The sequence below is a fragment of the Hylobates moloch genome, unplaced genomic scaffold (assembly GCF_009828535.3).
Source record: "Hylobates moloch isolate HMO894 unplaced genomic scaffold, HMol_V3 SCAFFOLD_6, whole genome shotgun sequence".
NCBI lineage: Eukaryota > Metazoa > Chordata > Mammalia > Primates > Hylobatidae > Hylobates > Hylobates moloch.
The window spans coordinates 93,457,370-93,483,202 of record NW_026652281.1 but is presented as its reverse complement, the minus strand read 5'-3'; the positions used below and the strand labels follow the sequence as shown (position 1 = coordinate 93,483,202).

Below are 25,833 nucleotides of genomic sequence, written 5' to 3'. Positions count from 1 at the left end.
ACAAGTGGAGTCACGCTTTTTCCAGAACTGCCCATCTGAATCAGAGCCTACGTGGTACATTTTCCAAAAGCTGGGCCAGAACACCTGGGCATTATTCCCGGACTGAATTTCCTTCTAGGAGATTACAGTGGGTCTGTGGTTTCTGATGTCAGAAGGAGACGGGGGCAGGACTTACCTCCTTCAGGCTCTGCCAGAAGGTGGGACACAGACGCTGCACAGCTCTGGCCTGGGGGCGCACGGGTCCCTCCCGGCTCAGCCTGCTCAGCTTTGGGTGATGTTCCCACAGCGGCCAGGACCGTGCGGCCTCCACGGCCAGCACAAATAGCGCCATCATCAACGACCGGCTCCAGGAGCTGGTGAAGCTCTTCAAGGAGCGGACAGAGAAAGTGAAGGAGAAACTCATTGACCCTGACGTCACCTCTGATGAGGAGAGCCCCAAGCCCTGTGAGTCTGGAGCTGGAGGGGGCCTACCTGGCCGGGGATGGGGTGGGGCCTCCAAAGTCCCCTGTCAACTCATGGCAAGGGTGGCCCCAAGGGAATGGTTGAGGTCCATGAGAGAAGCCCAGATCCCCACTCTCTGGATTTGGGATCCATATGTACAGGTTGAGATATGTACCCAAGGGTGGGAAGAAGATTAAAGTTCTGACCAACAATCCACTTGCACTCAGCCCTCTCTCCCATGGGGCAAGTGCCTTCCTTGACCCTTCCGTCCCTTTCCTACTGGTAGGTGGGTGGTGCCACCCCAAAATGTATCTTATGGTCTTACACTCAGATTGTGTGCACAGCCTGCTCTGGAACTAGGCAGTCCTATTTTTCAGAGATGTCAGTGCCTTGAAAGTTCTTATTGAGGCTATCCAAATTTTTCTTTTCTTTCAAGTTATCAGGAGGAAATAAGACACATGATCTCTTGTCAGGGAGATTTTTTAGATCTTTCCAGAGGAAGGCTGTATCTTGGAAATCATGGTGCCCACAACAGGCCATGCAGAGCCTGATGTCACAGTCTTGAAGCTGGAAAACATAGCCATATTGAACCTATAAGAGCCAATCCCTAGACCAAAAGTATCATCATAGATGCACAGGGAAGCTATGTCCCATCTGGTCTCTGTTTTTAGAGATGAAGGAGTTGAGATTCCCTCTCAGAAACCTGGAGCAATACTTCCTTGATTTTGTTAGGCCCTTCAGCATTCCAGCCATGGGTACTGGGAACACTGGGTGCAAAATGCCCCCATCCCATCAGACGGAACAAAGGGGGTCTAAGCGCAACACACAAGCAGACACCAAAACATCCAACTGGTCCAGAAACAACTCGTTTGGGGCAGCTTCTGAGAAGCAGTTCCAGATTGTAGTTGGTAAGAGTTTCCAGGTGGGCACCCAGGTTGCTGTTGCTGTTGAGGGGGGTTGTGGAGTTCACTCCAGGGGAGCACCTTGGATTCTGCACGCAGAGCTTGCAGTAGCTTGTATAATGGTGCCAGGGTCCTCTCAGATCTGGATCCAGGGTCTGCAGTTGGGACCCTTCTCTCTGCATCCTCTATGTGGGCCTCAGGTCTGGTTGAGATGGTCACCAATGTCATCCCACAGCCCCAGCCAAGAAAGCCCCGGAGCCAGCTCCAGACACAAAGCCCACTGAAGCCGAGCCAGTGGAAGAGGAGCACTATTGTGACATGCTCTGCTGCAAGTTCAAACGCCGCCCCTGGAAGAAGTACCAGTTTCCCCAGAGCATTGACCCGCTGACCAGTGAGTCCTGGGGAATGGGTGTTCCCACTGTGTAAGATGAGAGGGCAGGAGAGTGGGAGCGGGATGGGGAGAGGGTCAGGGGATTCAAGAGGTGGGATGGGAGGCCACAGACAACCTGGGTTCATGATCTTTTATACTTTTCAAAACCATTCCACAGTTTCTCGCCTGATTCTCAAAACAAACCCAGCCTGGCCAACATGATGAAACCCTGTCTCTATTAAAGATACAAAAATTAGCTGGGTATGGTGGTGCACACCTGTAATCCCAGCTACTCGAGAGGCTGAAGCAGGAGAATCATTTGAACCCAGGAGGTGGAGATTGCATTGAGTCAAGATCGCACCATTGCATTCCAACCTAGGTGACAGAGTGAGACTCTGTCTTAAAAACAACAACAACAAAAGTCCCTGGAATAGGAACATAAGATCACACCCATCTTACAGATGAGGAAACTAAGGCACAGAGAAGTCAGCCAGGGTAAAGATGCAACTAGTTAGTGCAGACCCAGGACTCCTGACTCTTGAACAAGTCCTTTTTCACTCTGGTCATGCTGGCCTTTTCCTAGAGCTCCTGCTCTGAATAGAAAAAGGGCAGGAGTGTGAATTCCCCTTGCTTCCCTTTAAGCCCACTTCATATTCCTCAGAAATAACCCACTTCATATGTGCATAGCACTTTAGAGTTTACAAAGGACTCCCTGCCTTTCTTATCTGACCTTTTCCTGTGATTTCTCAGAAGAGGGCAGGTGCCAGTGAGGGACTTTCTCAAGGTCACACGGTCACACATTTGGGGGGCAGGACTTCAACCCTGGTGTCCACTGGATTCCTCAAATAACCTGGTGGGCTGGGTACATTGGCTCACACCTGTAATCCTGGCACTGTGAGAGTCTGTAGTGAAAGAACTGCTTGAGCCCAGGAGTTCAAGATCAGCCTGGGCAACATAGTGAGACCTCATCTCTACAAAAATAATAAATAAATAAATAAATAAATAAATAAATAAATAAATAAATAACCAGATAATCTGAAATACCCATCCATCTATCCATCCATCCATCCATCCATCCATCCATCCATCCATCCATGCATTTACCTGTCTGTCCATCTATCTGTCCATCCTTCATGCATTATTTACTATCCTGTATTTACTGAGGCAGAAAATACATTTTGGGAAAAAATTAAAGAAGAATAAAAGCAAATGGGTTTTCTAGTTGGCTGCCTATTATCTTATAATACCAGCATATTCCCTCCTGAGAGTACTCTGATTTATTAGGGATTAGCAGTAATTTATTTTTAAAACAGATAGTTTTTTTTTTTTTAAGTAGAGATGGGGGTCTTGCTATGTTGTCCAGGCTGGTCTTAAACTCCTAGGCTCAAGCAATCCTCCCACCTAGGCCTCCCAAAGTGCTGGGATTACAGGCATGAGCCACTGTGCCTGGCTCCTAAAGCAGAGAGTTGTGTGTGTGTGTGTGTGTGTATGTATATATGTATGTATACACACACACACACACACACTCTCTTACAAAAGTGCCACATGTAGTAGTTGAAGGAAAGTGTAGAAATGTAGAAAGAACAAAACCCCACCTGATCCAAATGGTAAAGAGCCTTGCCTGGCTGATGCTCTAGCGTCCCCGTCCATCTTCCGCACAGACCTGATGTATGTCCTATGGCTGTTCTTCGTGGTGATGGCCTGGAATTGGAACTGTTGGCTGATTCCCGTGCGCTGGGCCTTCCCCTACCAGACCCCGGACAACATCCACCTCTGGCTGCTGATGGATTACCTATGCGACCTCATCTACTTCCTGGACATGACCGTGTTCCAGATGCGCCTGCAGTTTGTCAGAGGCGGGGACATCATTGTGAGTCACAGGCAGGTGGTGTTGGGGTGACCGGGGGCAGACTGCTCAGCCAGAGCCTTCAGGGCACCGACCCCTGGTGCTGTCATAGATGACAAAATAAGTGAATAAGGAAATCTCAAGAACGGCTGCTGTGCTTGTTCAATAGCATGGTTGTTTATTTTACATGCCTTTGATACGTTCAAATTACGCACATCAGATATTGCTCAAAAGTGAAATCGTTCCTGGACCACTTGATGGAATCAAAGATAGAGAAGTGGTCCAGGGAATGGTCTTTAGTGAGGATGTACTTGGTTTGAATCCCACCTCAACCACAACTAGCTGAATTGCCTCTGTTTCCTCATCTGTAGAATGGGGCTGGTAATAGCTTCCACCTCCCAGTGTTGCCATGAGGGTTGGTTGAAGCGACGCATGCAGGGCGCTCAGCACAGGTATCCACTGGCAATTGGCTTCTCCCAGGGGTCCTGCAAAGAACACACTGATGCTCTCCTACTTGGGCCAGTTTGAGACCCTGGCTCTGGTCCAGCCCCGTGCACCACCCCTGCCTTACCAGGGAGGAAACTGAGGCACTGACTGTGACTTCTCAGGAACAGGAGACACAGTCCCTGTCTCCCAGTGTGGGTCGCTTTCCAAAATTCCACCCCGGCACTGCCTGTTTTGCTGTGTGCAGACGAGCTCAGGTTTTGCCTCTAAACAATTTTCCTTGGAGAGATTTAAAGAGAGTAAAGTAAAAAGTAAAGAGATTTCCTTGGAGAACCTCTTTTCTGGCCTGACTAGGGTGGTTACCAATTCCTTAGTAAACAGATGTGCAAATGGTCCAGGTAAGACCAATGGGCAGAGGGAATAAGCTTAATGTCCTCGCTTTCCACCCAAGAAATCAGGATCTAGCTGGGTGACCGGAACAAATCCCTCCTCCCTGGGGGCCAGGCCTCTCCACCCATAAAACTCAAGGCTTTCACCAAGGCTCAGATGGTCCTTGGGCTATTATGCTCATTTGAGGGTGGGGTTCTTGGGGAAGTTTCACAATTGCTCCCCACAGAGTCAGAGATTAAGCTGTAAGGTCATTTCACCATCATTATGCCCTTTCTTTCAGACGGACAAAAAGGACATGCGAAATAACTACCTGAAGTCTCCCCGCTTCAAGGTGTGTGCCGGGCGTGCAAGTTTTCGCGTCTGTGGGGTTTCAGAAGGGGGTGCCTCAGAGGGCCCTGGGTGCCTGGGGGGCTCATGAGATGTGGTTTCTGCCACACAGAGGGGTGCTGGTCCCTGTGGGAGTGTCCTCCAAGCCACAGGCCCCAGGAGACCAGCACAGGCTGGGTGGCCTCCAGAAGCTACGTTTCTTTTTTCTTTTTTTTTTTTGAGACAGGGTCTAACTCTGTCTCCCAGGCTGGAGTTCAGTGGTGCGATCTCGGCTCACTGCAACCTCTGCCTCCTGGTTCAAGTGCTCCTCCTGCCTCAGCCTCCCTAGTAGCTGGGATTACAGGTGTGCGTCACCACACCCAGCTAATTTTTGTATTTTTAGAAGAGACAGGGTTTCACCACATTGGGCAGTCTGGTCTCGAACTCCTGAGATCAAGTGATCTGCCTGCCTCGGCCTCCCAGATTGCTGGGATTACAGGCATAAGCCACCGTGCCTGGCCAGAAGCCACCTTTCAGTGTGTCTGTACCACTTCCGCCCCTACTGTATGACACAGCAGCCACTATTGGGGATAATGAAGCTGCCCTCGGGGCTGGCAACATGGGCTTTGAAGCCAAACAAGGGCTTGTTGGTGGGACACCTTCTGCCCTCTAGTTTTAAGCTCTCCTGGGGCATTCTGACCTCACCTTTCCATGGAAGGGAGAGACTCCGCCTCTCACCCCCCTCACCCCCAAACCTGGGGTCATCTGTTGTACCCCCATGGTGTCCCACTGGGATTTCAGATGGACCTGCTCAGCCTCCTGCCCTTGGATTTTCTCTATTTGAAAGTCGGTGTGAACCCCCTCCTCCGCCTGCCCCGCTGTTTAAAGGTAGGACTGCCGGGCCCGCCACCCCAGGCCTTCAGCTCATCCCAGCTCTGCACCGACACTGGCATCTTCATGTCTGCCCCCAGCAGCACTGGGGAGGGGAGGGTCCTCGAGGGAAGGCCTGAGGGGAGATGCATTTATTCCATGTGTGTCTTAGTGGAAAGTTCATTACAATTTGCTAGTGCTTCTGTGGTGCTGCATGTTAGGTAGTATTATTGCCAGTATTTTACAAATGAAGGACTGGGGCACAGAGAGGTTAATTAATTTGCCCAAAGTCACACAGCCAGGAGGGAGTGGAGCCCGGATATGAATGCAGGTCATCCGTCTCCACTGTTTATGCTTTCAGTGATTATAGAGACTCTCAGGAGGGGATCTTCTGCTTTATGATGGTCTCTGTCTAAAAGATGGGGGCATTGGTGCTTGGAGAGGCTGGGGGACTTGCCCTCAGTCGCAGGAGCAAGGAAGTGCCAGGGATGGATTTGAATGCACAGCCAGACACCCGTTTCATCATTGGCCAGGCCTCAGTGTCATTCCAGCCATTCCTTCTGGCACTCACTGGGCAGAGCGAGAGTTTCCAGGATGGTCTGGCTGCCACAGCTGGCCACGGTCCTGTGATATGACCAGGGTGGCTAGTCACTCAGAGCATTCAGGATCCCCCAAATGGATTTTGGTGGCCAACCAATCACATTCATCTCTCTCCTGAAATGATGCCTGGTGCCTTTTTCTGAAAACAGTACTGAGGGAATTTACAAAAAATGCAAATGCAATAACATGCACAACCCAGAGAAACAGGGCAGAGAAAACTAGGGGGTGTGCAAGTGCCCTGATGAGAAGAAAGCACACCTATGTGGAATCGAGCATGGAAGCTGCCTCTGAGCTTCCTGGCTGCCAAGAGGAAGGGGGAAAGTGGAATTGGCACCATTCTTATTTGATACATGCCAGCCTCCCAGGGGCTGTAGAGGTTGCTTTAGAGCCAAACATCAGAGTGAGGAAGGTTGGGTCCACAGGCCAAGTTTTACCCCAGATGCAGAGGTGAGATCCATACCTTGGTACACATGGTGGCCCCAGTGAGGGGGCAAAACTCACAGGCCTAACATTGAACACCGTTCAGTGGACAAAACTCTTTGAGTGAGCCATTCAAGCCCCTGTTTTTTCTGCCTCCAGTTTAAACTGTGGCTGGAATTAGAATGAACACATGGATGATAACTGGAATATCCCTTAAAGAATCTTCATAAATACTATTTTCAAAAATCAAAAAATAAATCCAAAGATCTAGAGGTGGTATAGCATAAGGAGAGAGCTTGCAGCTCTGAGTCTGGCCTGGGTTGGAATGCTGACTCTCTCACATACCAGCTGTGTGCTTTGGACAAGTTACTGGACTTCCCTGAGCACCAATTTCTGTCAAAGGAGAATGATAATACATACTTCATATGTAAATAAGGAAAAAGGTAATGTATATAAATGTATGTGCTGGCTGGGTGTGGTGGCTCATGCTTGTAATACCGGCACTTTAGGAGGCTGAGGCAGGAGGATCACTTGAGCCTAGAAATGTGAGACCAATCTGGGTAACACAGTGAGACCCTGTCTCTACAAAAAATTTAAAAATTACCCAAGAGTGTTGATGTGTGCCTGTAGTCCCAGCTACTTAGGAGGCTGAGGCTGAAAAATCGCTTGAGCCCAGAAGTTCGAGGCTGCAGTTATCTATGATTGTACCACTGCACTCCAACCTGAGTGACAGAGTGAGACTCTGTCTCTGAAAAAAACAACAAAAAAAGGCATATGCCAGTCATATAATAGGTGCTCAGTAAAGAAAAGTAGTTATTAATATACTTTTATTCTTATAAATAAACCTTTGAAGGATCTAAGAGTGGGGTGTTAGGGATGCTGTCTCTTTATTAAATTGTTTTCTTTATAAGAAACATTAAAAACAGCAGCTTTAACCTGGATGCATGTACCCCTAAAAGTCTCATGATAGGGTTCAGAGGGTCCAGGAGTCCCCTGAAATTATATGCAAATTGTGAGAACAAGATTACATGTCATTTCCAAGGGAAGACGGGCTATGACTTTCTTCAGATTCCTAAATGGAGTTTCTGGCCCCTACCCGTCAAGGGGCTGAGGACTTCTGATTTTGAATGCTCACCGTCCTGTTCCCTCCCGGGGGCTGCAGGAAGAGCCCTGAGTCCCAGCGCCGGTGGGCGTGGGAGCAGCATGCTACCTACGGCCAGTGGGCTGCTCTCATGCCCTCCTCTCCCTCCAGTACATGGCCTTCTTCGAGTTTAACAGCCGCCTGGAATCCATCCTCAGCAAAGCCTACGTGTACAGGTGAGACTCCCCCTGCATGTGCATGCATGCACACACACATGACACTCACAAACACACAATACACACACAACACAGATGACACACATACAACACACACACGACACACCCAACACACAACACACACAACACACACACATGCACACAACATACAACATACACACACTCAACACACAATGCACACACACAACAGATACATACATGCACAACACACACAACACACACACAACAGATATACGACACAACACACGCAAACACAAACGTACAACACATGCAGTACACACACAACACACAATGCACACACGACACAAATGACACACACAATGCACACACACACACAACACAGGAAGTTTGCACCTAGAACAGACAGCAAGACATTGTGTACCCCCACTGACATCCAGGCCCCGTCTCCACTGGAAGCCAGGCATCTTCCTGGTCCCGCCTCCTCTTTCCCAGAGAAATGTTTGTTATTTAGAGAACCAGGAATATCCAAAGCCCCTCATTGTTATGAGGGTGCACATCGGCTGGCACGAGGGGCTTACCAGCATTGCAGTGAACTGGGCCTCATTTTGGCCTCAGCTCAGGGAACTGGAGCCCCCAGCCAGCTCTAACAGAATGGGAACAGGTGTAAGGTGGCGGTGGCTGTTTCACAGATGTCTGAGCACGAGGTGCAAGACCAGCCAGGCCGTGCTAGGGGGCAAGGCTCCTGTCCACATCTCTCCTGGGGAGACATGGCCCCATCTTCACCTCAACTCCTCTGCACACATCAGTCCCTCCCTGCTCCTCCCCACACACACATTTCCCCTCTGGCCCCTCCATCCCCCAGTGTACAGTCAGCTCTGCTACCTCTGTGCCAATTCTAGCCCCAGGTCGTGACAACATCCCATTCAAGCACCACCCTTCCTAACTGGTGCAATCTCAACAAAGCATCCAGTCGGGCCAGCCCAGCCATGGGTTGGCTCTCACTGTCCAGGTGTCTATCCCTCACCTCCCCCTTCCGCCGCTGTGTTCATGCACTGCGTTCCTTCTGCAGGGTCATCAGGACCACAGCCTACCTTCTCTACAGCCTGCATTTGAATTCCTGTCTTTATTACTGGGCATCGGCCTATCAGGGCCTCGGCTCCACTCACTGGGTTTATGATGGCGTGGGAAACAGGTGAGCCACAGTCATCCCCCTGGGGCCATGCCTGGGTGACCTTCCTGTTCTTTATAATTCGCAGCACAGAGACTCCGGGAAGGAGTCTTATTGCTGCTGTATTTTCAAGGCCTCTTTGCTCCTAAGCAATCACTGGCATGACACAGCTCAAGAGCCACGTCTTGGGCCGGGTGTGGTGGCTCATACCTTTAACCCCAGCACTTTGGGAGGCCAAGGCAGGCGGATCACCTGATATCAGGAGTTAGAGACCAGCCTGGCCAACATGCTAAAACCCCATCTCTACTAAAAATACAAAAATTAGCTAGGCGTGGTGATGCACGCCTGTAATCCCAGCTACTGGGAAGGCTGAGGCAGGAGAATCTCTTGAACCCAGGAGGCAGAGGTTGCAATGAGCTGAGATCGTGCCATTGCATTCCAGCCTGGACAACAAGAGCGAAACTCCATCTCAAAAAATAAAAATAGAAAAAGAGCCAGGTCACCACGTCTTCCCCGAGCTAAGGTTTCCTGAGCACCTGCATATGTCAGGCTGGAGGTACTGGCGTGAACAAGACTTGCTTGGATCCTTTCTGCATCCAAAGTCTACTACAGTGTGCAAATACGCTGTATTTGTGCATCTACTCCTGCTTCCCCGGGCAAGGCCAAGAGGGAATGAGGCCAGAGAATACTCCCCAGCACAGCTCCCCAGGCACTGCTACCATGTAGGCACTGGCGAATGAGGTGAGACCCACTTGCCCATCAGAGAGCCACCATCCATTATGAGACTTGCCAAAGGGATGATGATGACATGTGAACCAAAAAGTATCTGGCACAAGTTTCAATCAATTTAGAAAGTTTATTTTGCCAAAGTTAAGGACATGCCCGTGGTACAGCCTCAGGGGTTCCTGATGACATGTGCCCAAGGTGGTCGGGGTGCAGCTTGCTTTTATACATTTTAGGGGGACAGGATACATGTAAGGTTTATATTGGTTAGATCTGGAAGGGCAGGACAACTCAAAGGGAGGAGTGGCTTCCAGGTCATAGGTAGATTTAAAAAGTCTCTGCTTGGGGGGAAAAAAAAAAAAAAAGCTGGGCTTGGTGGCTCACACTTGTAATCCCAACACTTTGGGAGGCCGAGGCGGGCAGATCACCTGAGGTCAGTAGTTCGAGACCAGCCTGGCCAACACAGCGAAATCCCATCTCTGCTAAAAATACAAAAATTAGCCAGGTGTGGTGGCAGTGCCTGTAGTCTCAGTTACTCGGGAGGCTGAGACACAAGAATCACTTGAACCCAGGAGGTGGAGGTTGTGGTGAGATGAAATTGCACCATTACACTCCAGCCTGGGTGACAGAGCAAGACTCTGTCTCAAAATAATAATAATAACAATAAATAAAAATTCCCTGCTTGGCAATTGGTTGAAAGAGTTCTCAGTAGAAAGAAATGTCTGGGTTATGATAAGGGGTTGTGGTGACCTAGGTATTTTCATGCAGATGAAGCCTCTAAGTAGCAGGCTTTAAAGAAAAGAGACGTGATATTTCTTACCAGACTTAAGGTCTGTGTTGATGTTAACGCTGGAGGGGTATAATGAGGCGTGTCCGACCTCCTCTTCCTTCATGGCCTGAATTAGGTTTTCAGATAACTCGGGAAAGCCCTTGGCCAAGAGGAGGGGTCCGTTCCAATGGTTGGGGGCCTTATAATTCATTTTTGGTTTACAATGGTGATGATGATGACAATGATGATAATAGCAGCAAGGCTTGTAGGATACCTATTTCGTGCCAGCCCTGTTTAAAGCACTGAACACAGTAACTCACAACCATCACATCAGATAATACTGCCCCATCCCCATTTTACAGCTGAGGTAGCAGATGCGAGTTCCCAAGGTTACACGGTTCATGAGTTACAGAGCTGGGATTTGAACCCAGGTGTCGTGGCCACAGAGTCCTAACTGCCTCAATGAAAAGGAAAAGTGCCAACCTGGTGGCCAGAGGGAGTGGGGGAGGTGGGCATGAGCACTGTTGATTCCACCAAAAGTCACCAAAAGTTACTAACATTTAAAAAAAATTTTTTAGCCAGATACAGTGACTCATGCCTGTAATCTCAGCACTTTGGGAGGCCGAGGTGGGCAGATCACTTGAGGCCAAGAATTTGAGAACAGCCTAGTCGACATGGCGAAACCACATCTCTACTAAAAATACAAAAATTAGCCAGGCGTAGTGATGCACACTTGTTATCCCAGCTACTTGGGAGGCTGAAGCAGGAGAAGAATCGCTGGAACCCGGAAGGGGGAGGTTGCAGTGAGCCAAAATTGCGCCACTGTACTTCAGCCTAGGCAACAGAGAGCAAGAAAAAAAAGTTTAAAAAATTATTTTAATGAACAGACTTAATTTATTTAAAAGTGGTTTGAAGTTTATAGAGAGGTCCATTGGAAAGTAGAGAGAGTTCCCATATATATGCCACCTCCATTATTATTGTTATTATTTTTTGAGACAGGGTCTTGCTCTCTGTTGCCCAAACTGGAGTACAGCGGCATGATCTCGGCTCATTGCAACCTACGCCTCACGGGCTCAAGTGATCCCCCCACCTCAGTCTCCCAAGTAGCTGGGACCACAGGCACATGCCACTGCACCTAGCTAATTTTGTATTTTTTGGATATACGGAGTTTTGCCATGTGGCCCAGGCTGGTCTCGGCTTCCTGAGCTCAAGCTATCCGCCTGTGACTGGCCTGCCAAAGTGCTAGAGTTACAGGCATGCATTTTAAGGCTGGATGGTGTCGAAGGCGACACTCTCTCCCCTGCCCTGTCAAAAGCCTTAAGCAGGAGAGTGAGCAGAGGGAGGGCTCAGCCCTTGCGCTGATGGGAGAGTGCACTGGGAGTGACGGGAGGCAGCAGACAGCCAGCAAGGGGCCCTGCTGTGTCAGAGAGAGCAGCAAACCCTCCAGGCCAACCCTCCGGGCTTGACCCAGGGGAGGGAGGGCAGTGTGCGCAAGAGGGATGAGCACAGGGTGGGGGGTGGGCCTGCAGAGTCAGAGCGGAAGCTTGAGGGACGAGGGATGAGGAGTCCCAAGTGTGACTCCTAGAGCTGCCCCCTGGCAGCAGAGACAGGCCACTTCTCTATTCTGGGCCTCAGTTCCCTCACCTGCAAAATGGGGCTGCAAATGGGACTCCCACCCTAAAGAGCTGACTGAGGAGTAGATGCCTCTGAACCCCTGCCTCAGTGCCTGGGCACAGTGGGTGCTCAGTCAGCCGTAGTGAGGATGAAAAGGCGGAAGAAGGAAAGGTCCTGCGGGGAGTTACTCACCGAAGGGTGCCCTGCCTCACCCTGTGACACAAAATGCCCGTGGTCCAGCTGTCTACCCCCAGGCCCTTGCTCCCAGTGGGAACAGGTGGGTCGCTTGCGTCCAAGGTGGCGGCTTCGTAGAATGATTAATTGTTCAGAACATCCCCTCCCAGTATAGATGCCCCAACCTCAGCCATCATGGCTATGGCCGTTGCCTTCTGCCATGAGCCCTGCCCTGAGGGGGAGCCACGCCTTTACAGAGATGTCCCAGGCTGGTTTTGGTGGCTCATGTCTGTAACCCTGGCACTTTTGGAGGCTGAGGCAGGCAGACTGCTTGAGCTCACAAGTTCGAGACCAGCCTAGGCAATATGGCGAAACCCCCTCTCTACAAAAAAATACAAAACTTACTTGGGCATGGTGGTACAGGCTTGTAATCCCAGCTACTCAAGAGGCTGAGATGGGAAGATCGCTGGAACCCGGGAGGTGGAGGTTGCAGTGAGCCCAGATCGCTGCACTCCAGCCTGGGCGACAGAGCAAGACCTTGTCTCAAAAGAGATGTGCCAGAGGCCAGGGCAGCCCAGGCAGGCAGGAGGGGAGTCCCTGAGAGCCACTGTGGGGTGGAGAATATCAGGGATGAGGTCAAGATCTAACGCTTCCCCACGTCACCAGTGGCCCTGTTACCCGTTCCCATTCACAGCCCTGCTCCTGAGCCCTGGCTAGACCATGCATTCATTCACTTCCTCATTCACTTAACCCGTCACAAGGAGGCAGAGGGGGACTCGAAGGCCCTTTCTATGCAAAGGGGAGAATGCAATTTCTACATGGAATTGAACTCTGTGACCTTACTCTTTCTGAGACCCAGTGTTCCCACAGGCACAATGGGGGTAACTTACATCCAGATTTCTTATGAGAAATAATAAATTAATCTGTGTAGCATGTCTAGCCTGGGCCTGAACAGGAGTCAGTGGCCCCTGTGCCTAGCTATGGCTATTGTTAGGGGGAAGCCAGCATGGCAGAAAAGGAGTTAATAACCTGGGGTATAGAGATTTTAGGGGATCACAAACCCCCCAGACATTGGAGCTAAAATTTGAGTATATGTTGGCTTTTCTGGGGAAACAGAGCTGGCTTTCTCTAGAATCTCAAAGGGGCGTGTGCCCCAGTAAACTAAGAACTCTCCTCCCTGGGACTAAGCCTGGCACATCCGTCACTGGGCAGCTCGGTGAAAGGAGAGTAAGCAGAGCAGGGCGGGGGTGGGGCAGGGGGACAGCTGTCTGGGACCTCCTTCTGCAGGGCCCTCTGCGGGAGGAGCTCGAACTGCCCAGCAGTGGGAAGGGCACGCTTCCTTGGCAGCAACACTCCTTCCCAAATGACGTCCTGCAGGGAACCCCAACATGTGAACCAAGTACGAGTAATGAAGGAGGATTCCTAAGAAATTCCAACAGCATGAAGAATAACAACTTTTACAAAGCGAGCATTTGTGGAGTGCTTGCTGTGTGCCAGGGGCTCAGGGTCCCGAGCTCCTACAAATGCTAGGCCCTGCATCCCGCCCCAGTGCTCTCCTGCCCCGGTTCTGCCCAACCTGAAGCACAGAGGGTCCCCACAGACCCAACAGCATGGAGGACAAGGAGACTTCAGGGAGGCCCCTAAGGTGTGGCATGTCATTGGAAGATTCCTCCAGCTAGGAAGGGTTTGGGGTGAAGCCAGAGTTTTGTGGACATCGCGCCTATGTCCCTTCTCTGTTGGTGACCCAGCGGCATAAGCACCCAGCTCCCGGACAGCCCAGGGGTCTGCAGAGTTGGGGGTGCTGCTCCGTCCCGCTAAACCCTGCTTCGCGCGCCCTCTGATGGCCAGAACCAGTATGACGGGGGCTTGCTAGGCCGGTTTTGGGTTCTGAAACTTGCAGGCAACAGGTGATGTGGAGGTGCAGGGCGGCCTGCAGCCCTGCCCAAGGCCCCGCAGCTCTCAGAGGCAGAGCCTCTACCACACTCCCCAGCAGCCTCTGCTTCCTCCTTCCTGCACGCATTGCACGTTACCTGCCTGTCCCCGCACTGGACCACGAGCTTCTTGAGGATATGGGCGAGTCTGTTCAGTTCTCCACGGCAGGAAACAGTGGCTGTGAAGGCTTTGACAGCTCCCTTGCTGAGAGTCCACCATGTGCCAGGCTGTCTTCTAGCATCTCTTTTTGTCCTCATGGTCTTCTGTGAGGGACATTCTATTGCCATCTCCATCTTATGGAGAAGGAAACTGAGGCTTGGAGAGAGAGAGAAATGTGTCCGTTATGCAGCTAGAAGGTGGCTGAGCCACATGGCTGAGCCCAGCCAGCCTGGTCTGGAGCCCATGTTCTATCTAGGACACTGCGCAAATAGCTGGTGCAGGAAAGCCCACAGGGACTGCCTGGTCTCTAGGCACTTCTGACCTCACCTTTGCTGACCCAGGGTAGGGCTCAGCCTGAGATGTGGACAGGTGTGAGAGGGACCCTAGCTACTCTGTGATAATCACACACAAGCTTGGTGTCTTCATGCTGTTTGAGCCGCTATAGTAAAATACACGAGACTGGCTAACTTATAAAGAACAGAAACTTATTTTTCACTGTTCTGGAAGCTGGGTAGTCCAAGATCAAGGTGCTGGCCTCTGGTGAGGGCTGCTCTCTGCTTCCAAGACAGTGTCTTGAATGCCACAGTGTCCACTAGAGGAGAGGAATGCTGTCCTCATATGGCAGAAGGCAGAAGGGCCAAAGGAAGTGGAAACCCTCCACCAGAACCTTTTGTAACAGCTTTAATCTATTCGTGAGGGCAAAGCCCTCACGGCCTAAATGGCTCCCAAAGGCCCTACCTCCTGACACCATTGCGCTGGGAATTAAGTTTCCAACACCTGAATTTCGGGGGACACATTCAGACTAGAGCACTTGGGGCATTTCCTATGCCTTTTACCACACAGTAGGACACCCTCCCCCATACCTCCCTTCCAGAAGGTTCACAAGCCTATGTCAGAGGGTTACTGCTGGTGGGTGACATCTCAGAGAAGCAGAGAGTGCCCAGCTCTTGTACTTACCAACTAGTGACCATGGGTGTGCCCTTTCCCTTTGGGGTCCTCAGTTTCACTATCTGGAAAATGGATGCGCCGGGGAGGGGTGGGTCAGAAAAAGTCATCCTCAAGATATCTTCCAAACTTGATGCTGCTTTTGCTTTTCATAAGCCAATATGGCAGGAGACAGCAAATGAAAAGACTGGAAATTGAAGGAACACTGAAGGAAATTGAGGGAGCGCAGTCATTAGGAGTTGGAAGACCCTGGTCTGGCCTCCTGCCAACTCTTCCTGGCAATCCCCTGGAGCCTCAGTTTCCACATCTGTAAATGGGGATGGCAACATGTCCCTACAGACACAACCATACCCGATAGCATTTGTGAACCTGCTCTGCAAACGGCAACATGCTCTACATGTGCAGGAGGTGGTTTTTCTTGCATAGATGAGCTGTAAAGGGTTTCTGTCTTTTGCACAACATGCATCTATCAAAGGCATCTGAGCCAGACTGCTCAGGGGTGGCAGTGTGGGGCCTGTGATGACCCACGTTCCCTTTCTCCTCTCTCTCCAGTTATATTCGCTGTTACTACTTTGCTGTGAAGACCCTCATCACCATCGGGGGGCTGCCTGACCCCAAGACACTCTTTGAAATTGTCTTCCAGCTGCTGAATTATTTCACAGGCATCTTTGCTTTCTCTGTGATGATCGGACAGGTATCGGGGCACCAGCCTGGTTTCCCACTCCACCTGACAGGGGCCCCCCCTACTGTTGCCAGAAATGTCACCTTCTGTGCCCGTTGCTTTTGGATTAAGCCTGGGAAAGAGCACTAGACTGAGAGTCAGGAGCCTGGAGCACTGGACCCTGCGCGTTGAAGGGGGTGGTGGTGAACTCGGCCCTATTCCCTCTCTGAGGTCATAATCATTTGAAATGTCACTTCCCCTGGGTGCACTGGGCTGGATGGTTTTCTGCAGAGACCGAGGGAGAAACCCCTGGTGTTTCTGGTGTGCTGGGGCAGCATCTTACATTCTGGTTGAGACACGAAGTGACAGTCAGGGGTTCTCAAATTTACCTTTGAAGGGCCCCGCCCCGAGGAACAGCACACTGGCTTCCTATTTCCTCCAGCATGGAGTCAGACAACGTGGCCGCTGTCACCCAGGGACTGTGTTGTACCAGAATCAGCCCAGCCCAAGGAGCTTTCCCCCATGGTGTAGTCCCAGGGACCTGAGGCCACCAAGGGGCTGGCAGTCTCCCTCCCTTCCTCTTCCCCACATCCATACTGGAGGCAGAACTTCCCGTCAGTAAAACTTTCTCTGTGTGATGACATCTGCCTACCCTGCTCCCAACGCCCCGCCAGGAGCACATGCCCGTGGTCTGTGTGAAGTGACACATCCCAAATCCATGGAATAGCCCCCACCCCCATGACCCAGTGGCTTCCTTGACCTCCCACAACCCTTCCCTCCAGATGAGAGATGTGGTAGGGGCCGCCACCGCGGGACAGACCTACTACCGCAGCTGCATGGACAGCACGGTGAAGTACATGAACTTCTACAAGATCCCCAAGTCCGTGCAGAACCGTGTCAAGACCTGGTACGAGTACACCTGGCACTCGCAAGGCATGCTGGGTAAGATGGTCACGCCCTGGCAGCCACCAGCTCCCAGCCAACTCCTGTTGCCTGGTGCCCGGTGCCCTGCCTTCGGAGTGCCTCCCTTGTCCTCTGTGTCTCTGAGGTCCCGAGTACTGGAGCCTCTCTTGGCTGTGTCCCCAACATTGGTGTGAGAGGGGCCCAGTGGGGCCCCTAAAGTGCCTCTAGCAGGGCTGTCATGAGATCCCTGGAGACTTGGGTGGGCTTGTCTTCTGTGTGCCTGCCCCCCTCACTTCACCCACCTTGAAATGCATCCCCATCCAAGAGCGAAGTGTAGTTTGTTTGTGTGTTTGTTTATTTATTTATTTGACATGGAGTCTCATTCTGTCACCCAGGCTGGAGTGCAGTGGAGCAATCTCGGCTCACTGCAACCTGGGTTCAAGCGATTCTCCTACCTCAGCCTCCCAAATAGCTGGGATTACAGGCATGTGCCACCATGCCCGGCTCATTTTTGTATTATTAGTAGAGACGGGGTTTCACCATGTTGGCCAGGCTGGTCTCGAACTCCTGACCTCAGGTGATTAGCCAGCCTTGGGCTCCCAAAGTGCTGGGATTACAGGTGTGAGGCCGAAGTGCACTTTAAATTAAAAAAAAAAAAAAAAAAAGAAGAAGGACTCTCTATCCCTTCCTCTCTCCCTCCCTGTCTCTCCCTCCCTCCCTCTCTCTCTCCTCCTCGCTTTCTCTCAGGGCATTGCACGCCCCATGATGGGCACAGCAGGCTTAGCCCTGGACCTCTTGAGGCAGCTCTAGAGCTCCACAGCCAGGTTGGAGTCCTGAGTTTATCTGCCGAGCTACAAGACTACAGGCATGTCACTGCCATTTGCTCATCTATAAAGTCGAGATTATAGTAGGGCACCTCTTGGGTTGCTTAGAGGATTTAGTAAAATAATTTTGCCTTTAATCCCAGCACTTTGGGAGGCTGAGGCGGGAGGATCACTTGAGCCCAGGAGTCAAGACCAGCCTGGCTACATGGCAAAACCCCATCTCTACAAAAAGTAAAAAATTTAGCTGGGTGTGTTGGTGTGTCTCTGTGAGTCCCAGCTACTCAGGAGGCTGAGGCTGGAGGATCGCTTGAGCCTGAGGAAGTTGAGGCTGCAGTGAGTTGTGATTGTGCCACTGCACTGCACTCTAGCCTGAGTGACAGAGCAAGATCCTGTCTCAGAAAAATAAAAATAAGTCCCTGTGCGGTGGCTCATGCCTGTAATCCCAGCACTTTGGGAGGCTGAGGCAGGTGGATTGCTTGAGCCCAGGAGTTTTCAGACCAACTTGGGCAACATAGTGAGACCTTGTCTCTAAAAGAAAAAAAATTTTTTAGCTTTTCAGGGTTCAAAGTATTTAAAAAATTTTATTTTAATAAAAACTAAGAACTGAGATAATCTTTATAAAACATTCTATTAAAAAGTACCTGGCTTGGCTGGGTGCAGTGACTCACTCCTGGAATCCCAGCACTTTGGGAGGCTCAGGTGGGTGGATCAAATGAGGTCAGGAGTTTGAGACCAGCCTGGCCAACATGGCGAAACCCCGTTTCTACTAAAAATACAAAAAATTAGCCAGCGTGGTGGTGGGCACCTGTAGTCCCAGCAACTCGGGAGGCTGAGGCAGGAGAACCACTTGTACTAGGGAGGTAGAGGTTGCAGTGAACCAAGATCATGCCACTGCGCTCCAGCCTGGGTGACAGAGCGAGACTCTGTCTAAAACAACAACAACAAAACAAAAACAAAAACAACAACAAAAACAAAACAGGTGCCTGGCTTATAGAAGTGCTCCAGAGACTTTAGTTCTTGCTGATGTTGTCCTTCCAGGGAAGTGGGAACACAGGTGACCAATAATTGCAACAGCGCAGGGGCTACTCACATAGTAGCTGAGCGGGGGATGTCAAGGGAAGGCAGGGAAGGCTTCCTGGAGGAGGTGACATTAGTGCTGTGTTCTGAAGAATGAGTAGGAGTTTGGGAAATGCACAAGGGTGCTCCTGGCAGAGGAAATGGTATTGGCAAAGGCCTGGAGGTGAGAGAGGGTGCACTACAAATCTAGAGTGGTTCCATGCGGCAGGGTAATGGTGTGCCCTGGTGAGCCGGTAGGTAGGCACTTGGCCTGTGTGTATGTCTGGGGTGGGGCCCGGCCTTGCCTCTGACCCTTGCCAGGCCTTGTTCACAGATGAGTCAGAGCTGATGGTGCAGCTTCCAGACAAGATGCGGCTGGATCTCGCCATTGACGTGAACTACAACATCGTTAGCAAAGTCGCACTCTTTCAGGTACACCCTTTGGTGCCCTCACCCTCAGGGCTGTGGGAGGCTCCAAGCCCAATCTTCTCTAAACAGCATTCTTTTCCCTTCCTCACCGGGACAGGGCTGTGACCGGCAGATGATCTTTGACATGCTGAAGAGGCTTCGCTCTGTTGTCTACCTGCCCAATGACTATGTGTGCAAGAAGGTGAGCTGGCCCGGCAGCCACCACGGGATCTGGGGTTCACAATCCCCCTGGCTTTCAAGGAGCTGAGTTGCAGGGGTGCCTGCCAGCCCAGGGCAGAGTGAGATTGTTGGGGAGGGAGAGGAGCATCTGCGGCTTCATGCTGCAGTGACCTGACCAGACCCAAGAACAGGAGCGGATTAGAAGGCTTTGCCGACTCTATGCAGTCAACACACATGTGCCTCGGGCTTTGCAAAGCATTTCCTCAGTTCCATTGACACAGGACCATGGGGGCCAGGACAAAGACCCCTCCCACCCCACCTTACAGAAAGGGAAACCGTAGCGCCTGAAGAGGGGCAGGGCCTTGACTGTGTACCTGGAACTGCTTCTGGGGTCTCCGTCTTCCCATCAGGAAAATGTGGCAGGAGGAGGGATGGGAGAGGTTGCAAACTGGTGGCCTTTGGGTAAGATCCAGCACACAGGTATTCTGTGGATTTTTTTTTCTAATTTTTAAAAAATGTTGAATTGGTCCCCAACCTTTAAAAGTTTGAAGACTTCGTATAAAAATTCAGATTTCTGGCTGAAAACAGAAAATCTGCCAGCACTGGGTCCACTTTCCCAAATGGCAAGAGCCAGCTGGGGTGGAAGAAGGGTTGCCCCAAAGGGGAACGTCGTGTCCCTTCCTGATGCCACAGCCCCCACCACTCCCCACTGCCCCACCCTAGAACCCCCTCCCTGCTCAGCTTCACCCTCTGATCCCAGAAAACATCTGGAGTTGAATCCTGGGGCCTGACAATGTCTAGAGCCCTTTCTGCTCCCTGTCCTTGGGGTTCAAGGTGAGATCAAGGTCACTTGGTGAGTGAGGGGAGGGGTCAGGAACCCAGGTTTCAGTCCTCTTGCACAGAGCCGTTAATAAGTTAATAATAAGCCGTTAATAAGCGTACGTGGGGAAACATTACCCAAGCAGGCTCTGCAAGACTTGGGAACCCCCGTCCCCAAGAAAGTCCCTGCCTCCAGGTTATATGCTGTGCAGCAGTGAAATTTCTGGAAGCAGAGAGCCGGGGTGAAGAGGGGAAAATGATGCTTCAGAGGGCTGAGAATTTAAAGCTGCAAACTTAGGGGCAAAGAGGGGTTTGGGAGCAATAGAGTGACTTGCCTGACATTGGAGCCACTTCCTGGCTGTGCAGCCTTGGGCAAGTGGCTTGCCCTCTCTGAGTCCTGCTCATCTTATGGATAAAGACGGGGATGTTGACAGTACCTCCCTCATGGGGTGGTTGTGAGGGCTGAATAAGATGTGCATACAGAGCTTAACACTGTTCCTGGCACACAGCAGGTGCCAGTACTGTTGCTGTTATCTTCGTGAGTGATGCAGAGTTTGCTTTAAATGAGAAAAAGTGAATCTAGAGTCTGTGATTGCAAATTAAATTGAGCACTTGGTGAGCACGTGTGAAGGGCGCCCTCTGCTGTCTGGTTTTGCTCGGCAGCGATCTCTCTGAGACACCCCAGGGATTGGTTAGTGAGGTGAGGGTCCCCTCACCCTTTCACCCTTGTCAAACTAAACAGAAACATGGAGGCAAACCTCTCTTCCTTTTTGTTAAGGGGGTCATGCATGTGTGAAACGCACAGGAAATTTTTGTCAAATAAGTCAAAAGTGTGACAGTTACTGTCCTTGGTCACTCCCCCCACCCCTTATTTATTTATTTGTTTGTTTGTTTATTTGAGACCAAGTCCCACTCTCTCTCCCAGGGTGGAGTGCAGTGGCACTATCTCGGCTCACTGCAACCTCCGCCTCCTGAGTTCAAGCATTTCTCCTACCTCAGCCTCCCAAGTAGCTGGGATTACAGGCATATGCCACCATGCCCAGCTCATTTTTTTATTTATAGTAAAGACAGGGTTTCGCCATGTTGGCCAGGCTGGTCTCGAACTCCTGACCTCAGGTGGTGTGCCCGCCTCGGCCTCCCAAAGTGCTGGGATTACAGGCATGAGCCACTGCACCCGGCCCCCTTTTTAATTATTATTATTATTTTTTTCTGTGGACCTCCTCTTCCCCTTTTAAACACATGTGACTCACAGGTAGCTGGCCAGGACAAAGGCCCGTGAAGGGATGAGGATTGGAAGGCGCGTGGCAGACTAGGTGTTTCTAATTGCAGTCCAAAGTAAGCTATTCATTCATGCATGCATTCGGTTTAACTTGGGATTAAGGCCATTGTATTCATTTTCCAGGCTGCCGTGGGACACTATGCAACTCCACCACAAGCTGGGTGGCCTCTCTCCTCAGCTTGTAGGTGGTCATCTAGTTTTTTTTTGTGTCTCCTCACATCCTCTTGTCTCTATGCCTGTCTTTGTGTCCACATTTCCCTTTTTTTAGGACACCAGTCATATTGGATTAGGTCTAGAAGGACCTCATCTTTAGGAATTACATCTGCAATGACCCTATTCCCAAATAAGGTCACATTCTGAGATGCTGGGGATGAGGATTTCAATATATGAATTTGGGAGGGGGTACATAATTCAACCCATAACAGCCATGAACTCTGGAACCAGACTGTCTGGGTTCAGATCCCAGCTCTTGGGCAAAGAGTGATCTAGACTCCGAGGGTTGTTGAGGATAAGTAGTACACTGCATAAAGCAATTTGGGGCTGGGCACAGTGGCTCATGCCTGTAATCTCAGCACTTTGGGACGCTAAGGCAGGCAGATCCCTTGAGGCCAGGAATTCGAGACCAGCCTGGCCAACGTGGCAAAACCCTGTCTCTACTAAAAATACAAAAATTAGCCGGGCGCAGAGGCACATGCCTATAATCGCAGCTACCCGGGAGGCTGAAGCATGATGCCTGTAATCGCAGCTGCTTGGGAGGCTGAAGCACAAGAATTGCTTGAACCCAGGAGGCAGAGGTTGCAGTGAGCTGAGATCATGCCACTGCACTCCAGCCTGGGCGACAGAGCGAGACTCCATCTCAAAAAAAAAAAAAAAGGCAATTTGAATACTATCGTTATTGTTGTTCCCATTCCTGTCGCAGTTAGCAAATGGTTCCCGAGCCCCTGAGATGTGCCAGGTGTAGACCTCATTTGATGGTGGGAGCTGCTATCTGATTTGCCCTGCCTCCATCAGTGGGTCTAAATGGAAGTTTGCAGAATTCCATCATACCGGCACCTCCCAGGTTAGCTGGCACTTCCCATTCCATGACATCACTAACTCCCCCACTGCAACCCTGTCAGTTACGGAGGGCATGGGGTAGTCACTCCTCCAAGTCTACAGATGGGGAGACTGAGGCCCGAGAGGGAAGTGACTGCCCCCACACAACACCCCAAGTTGTGGTGGCAGGGCTGGACCCCAGTGCCTAGGTTCCTCCTTGCCGGACCTCCAGCCTCTGGATCCAGCCCTGGCTGCTTCCCTGGTGACTTTAGGGGATGGACAGAGGGACTTGTCCCTTCTCTGTTTCAGGGGGAGATCGGCCGTGAGATGTACATCATCCAGGCGGGGCAAGTGCAGGTCTTGGGCGGCCCTGATGGGAAATCTGTGCTGGTGACGCTGAAAGCTGGATCTGTGTTTGGAGAAATAAGGTCAGAGGCAGCTGGGGTAAAGTGAGGGGCCTGAGGCAAGGGCTGGGAAAGGAGACGGCCAGCGGGCAGTGCGAGTGTCTACAGCTTGGTAGATGCAGCACTGGCACCTGCTGATGTATGCGGGGATGGGGGCGGGGGAAGGCTGTCATCTGTGTGGGGCCACCACTGTGCTCCACACATGGGAAATGAAGATCTGAATGTGACCAAAACCGCAGTCTCTGAAGGGTCTCCTTCCTCCCTTCTCTGCCCCAGCTTGCTGGCTGTTGGGGGCGGGAACCGGCGCACGGCCAACGTAGTGGCCCACGGATTTACCAATCTCTTCATCCTGGATAAGAAGGACCTGAATGAGATTTTGGTGCATTATCCTGAGTCTCAGAAGTTACTCCGGAAGAAAGCCAGGTATGTAACTTTTCTTTCATTTAGTAAAAAATTGCTAAGGACAATGAATTTCTCTTACATAACCACAGTACCTTTATCTTTTTTTTTTTTTTTTTTTTTTTTTTGAGATGACGTCTTGCTCTGTCACCCAGGCTGGAGTGCAGTGGAGCGATCATGACTCACTACAGCCTCAACCTCGTAGGTTCAAGTGAGTGATCCTCCTGCCTCAGCCTCCCATGTAGCTGGAACTATAGGCACGTACCACCATTCCCGGCTAATTTTTAAAATTTTTTCTAGAGCTGGGGGTCTCACTATGTTGCCCAGGCTGGTATCAGACTCCTGGGCTCACATGATCTGCTCTGACCTCCCAAAGTGCTGGGATTAGAGGTGTGAGCCACTATGCCTGGCCTAGTACCTTCATTAAAATAAGGAAATTTCGTATTGAAACAACACTATTATCTCATTCGTAATCCATCTTCAGATTTTGCTAATTCTTTAACAGTATCCTTTGTACATTTTCTTCTTTTCCATTCCTGAATCAAGTCTAGGATCACATATTGTAATTAAGGTGCAGAGTATTCTTAGTCTTCCTTGATCTGGGATAGCTCCTCAGGCTTTTCCAACCTTTAGTGACTTGGACTTCTTTTAAGCATACAGGCCATTTATTTTATTTATTTATTTATTTATTTATTTAGAGACAGAGTCTTGCTCTGTCGCCCAGGCTGGAGTGCCGTGGCACAATCTTGGCTCACTGCAACCTCTGCCTCCTGGATTCAAGCAATTCTCCTGCCTCAGCCTCCTGAGTAGCTGGGATTACAGGTGCACACCACCACGCCCGGCTAATTTTTGTATTTTTAGTAGAGACAGGGTTTCACCATGTTGGTCAGTCTGGTCTGAAACTCCTGACCTCGTGATCCACCCCCCTCGGCCTCCCAAAGTGCTGGGATTACAGGCGTGAGCCACCGCACCCAGCCCATACAGGCCAGTTATTTTACAGAATGCCCCTCAGTTGGGGTTCGTCTGATGTTTTCTCGTGATTACCATTAGAGTCTGCATTTTTGGCAGGAAGAACTCAGAACTTCTGCAGCAAATGTATCGAGAGGTGCATTATGCCATTTACTTCCAACATCGATGATTTTTACTTTGATTACTTGGTTAAGGTTTCTGTACTGTAAACCTATTTTCCCTTAAACCTAATTCCTAAGTAATTAGTGGGTAGTCACCTTCAGGCTATGAGGATATCCTGTTCCACATCAAACTTTTACCCACTGCTTTTAGCATCCTTTGATGGTTCCTCGCTATGATAGTTACAGAGATTGCTATGATAGTCATAAAATGGTAATTTTGTAACTCCACTCCTTCCTTGATTATTAGCTGGCAGTCAGCTGTATGGAAGAGCTTTCTCTTCTCTCCCATTTGTTTATTCATTTCTCAATGTATATAGGCATGGATTTACTTGATTCCATGAATACTCTGTTAACAATCATTATTTTGATGCTCAAATTGGTCCAGTTTGGCCAGTGGGCACTTTTTCAAGGTGGCTCGTTTGTGACTTTGTGATATCTCTGTCATACTTTAGCACTTCCTTCCTTACTCAAGGAACAGCAAGCCACAACCAGATGCCCTGGTTCATCTTGTACTTCCCTTGCAGTATCCTGGAAATGGCCATTTCTCCAAGCAGCCTTGATTCCTTTTACTGGGGGATGGTTTTTAGAAACCAAGATCTGAGTCATAGGAGCAGTCATTGCTACTGGAGTGCTACTAGGCCTCTGCAGCAGGCAGAACCAAGAAACATACTCACATACACACCAGGATGTATAAATACAAATATATATATATAAAATACATATATAATATATTATGTATATATAAAATACACACACACATATACATATATATGCCAACTTCAGTTTTTCTGTCTATTCTACTGATTATCTATAAAACAATTTCAATCCAGCACCACAAAATTCATTCTTTTTTTTTTTTTTTTAAGATGGAGTTTCACTCTTGTTACCCAGGCTGGAGTGCAGTGGTGCCATCTCAGCTCACTGCAACCTCTGCTGGAATTACACGCCTGGCTAATTTTTGTATTTTCAGCAGAGATGGGGTTTCACCATGTTGGCTAGACTGGTCTCGAACTCCTGACCTCAGGTGATCCACCTGCGTTGGCCTCCCAAAGTTGCTGGGATTACAGGAGTGAGCCACCGTGCCCTGCCACCACATATTAGAATTCATTCTAATATTCTCCCTTTTCATACTTGTAAATCAAGATCTTCTCCAACACTGAGCAATACAGAGAAGTTCATTTCGGAATTTCCAGCCCATGTCACTGTAAAAACAAAAAGTAAGGCTTCTAGGTAGACTTCAGTACTGGATGCAGTTCTTTTGTGTTTAGCCCGAGTATATATGATGTAAGTGTTATGTTCAAAGTCATCTGGAGTCCTTCTCTTCCTCCTCCACTCTTTAATGTGGTTACTTTATTCATTTGAAATACAGGTAGGTTCACTTGTT

At 50.2% G+C, this 25,833-nt stretch overlaps 1 protein-coding gene across 1 annotated transcript in view; it reads left to right on the top strand.

The window, feature by feature from the left end:
- CNGB1 (cyclic nucleotide gated channel subunit beta 1) overlaps nt 1–25,833 on the top strand; it is an 86,799-nt gene that overhangs the window by 50,407 nt on the left and 10,559 nt on the right. Inside the window, exons 19-31 of the mRNA XM_058440294.1 lie at nt 287–444; nt 1,579–1,734; nt 3,375–3,583; nt 4,674–4,724; nt 5,501–5,587; nt 7,842–7,906; nt 8,937–9,059; nt 15,904–16,045; nt 16,795–16,954; nt 19,130–19,227; nt 19,322–19,405; nt 22,826–22,944; nt 23,197–23,343. Of these exons, the coding sequence (XP_058296277.1) occupies nt 287–444; nt 1,579–1,734; nt 3,375–3,583; nt 4,674–4,724; nt 5,501–5,587; nt 7,842–7,906; nt 8,937–9,059; nt 15,904–16,045; nt 16,795–16,954; nt 19,130–19,227; nt 19,322–19,405; nt 22,826–22,944; nt 23,197–23,343 (1,599 nt within the window). The remainder of the gene's footprint in view (nt 1–286; nt 445–1,578; nt 1,735–3,374; nt 3,584–4,673; nt 4,725–5,500; nt 5,588–7,841; nt 7,907–8,936; nt 9,060–15,903; nt 16,046–16,794; nt 16,955–19,129; nt 19,228–19,321; nt 19,406–22,825; nt 22,945–23,196; nt 23,344–25,833) is intronic.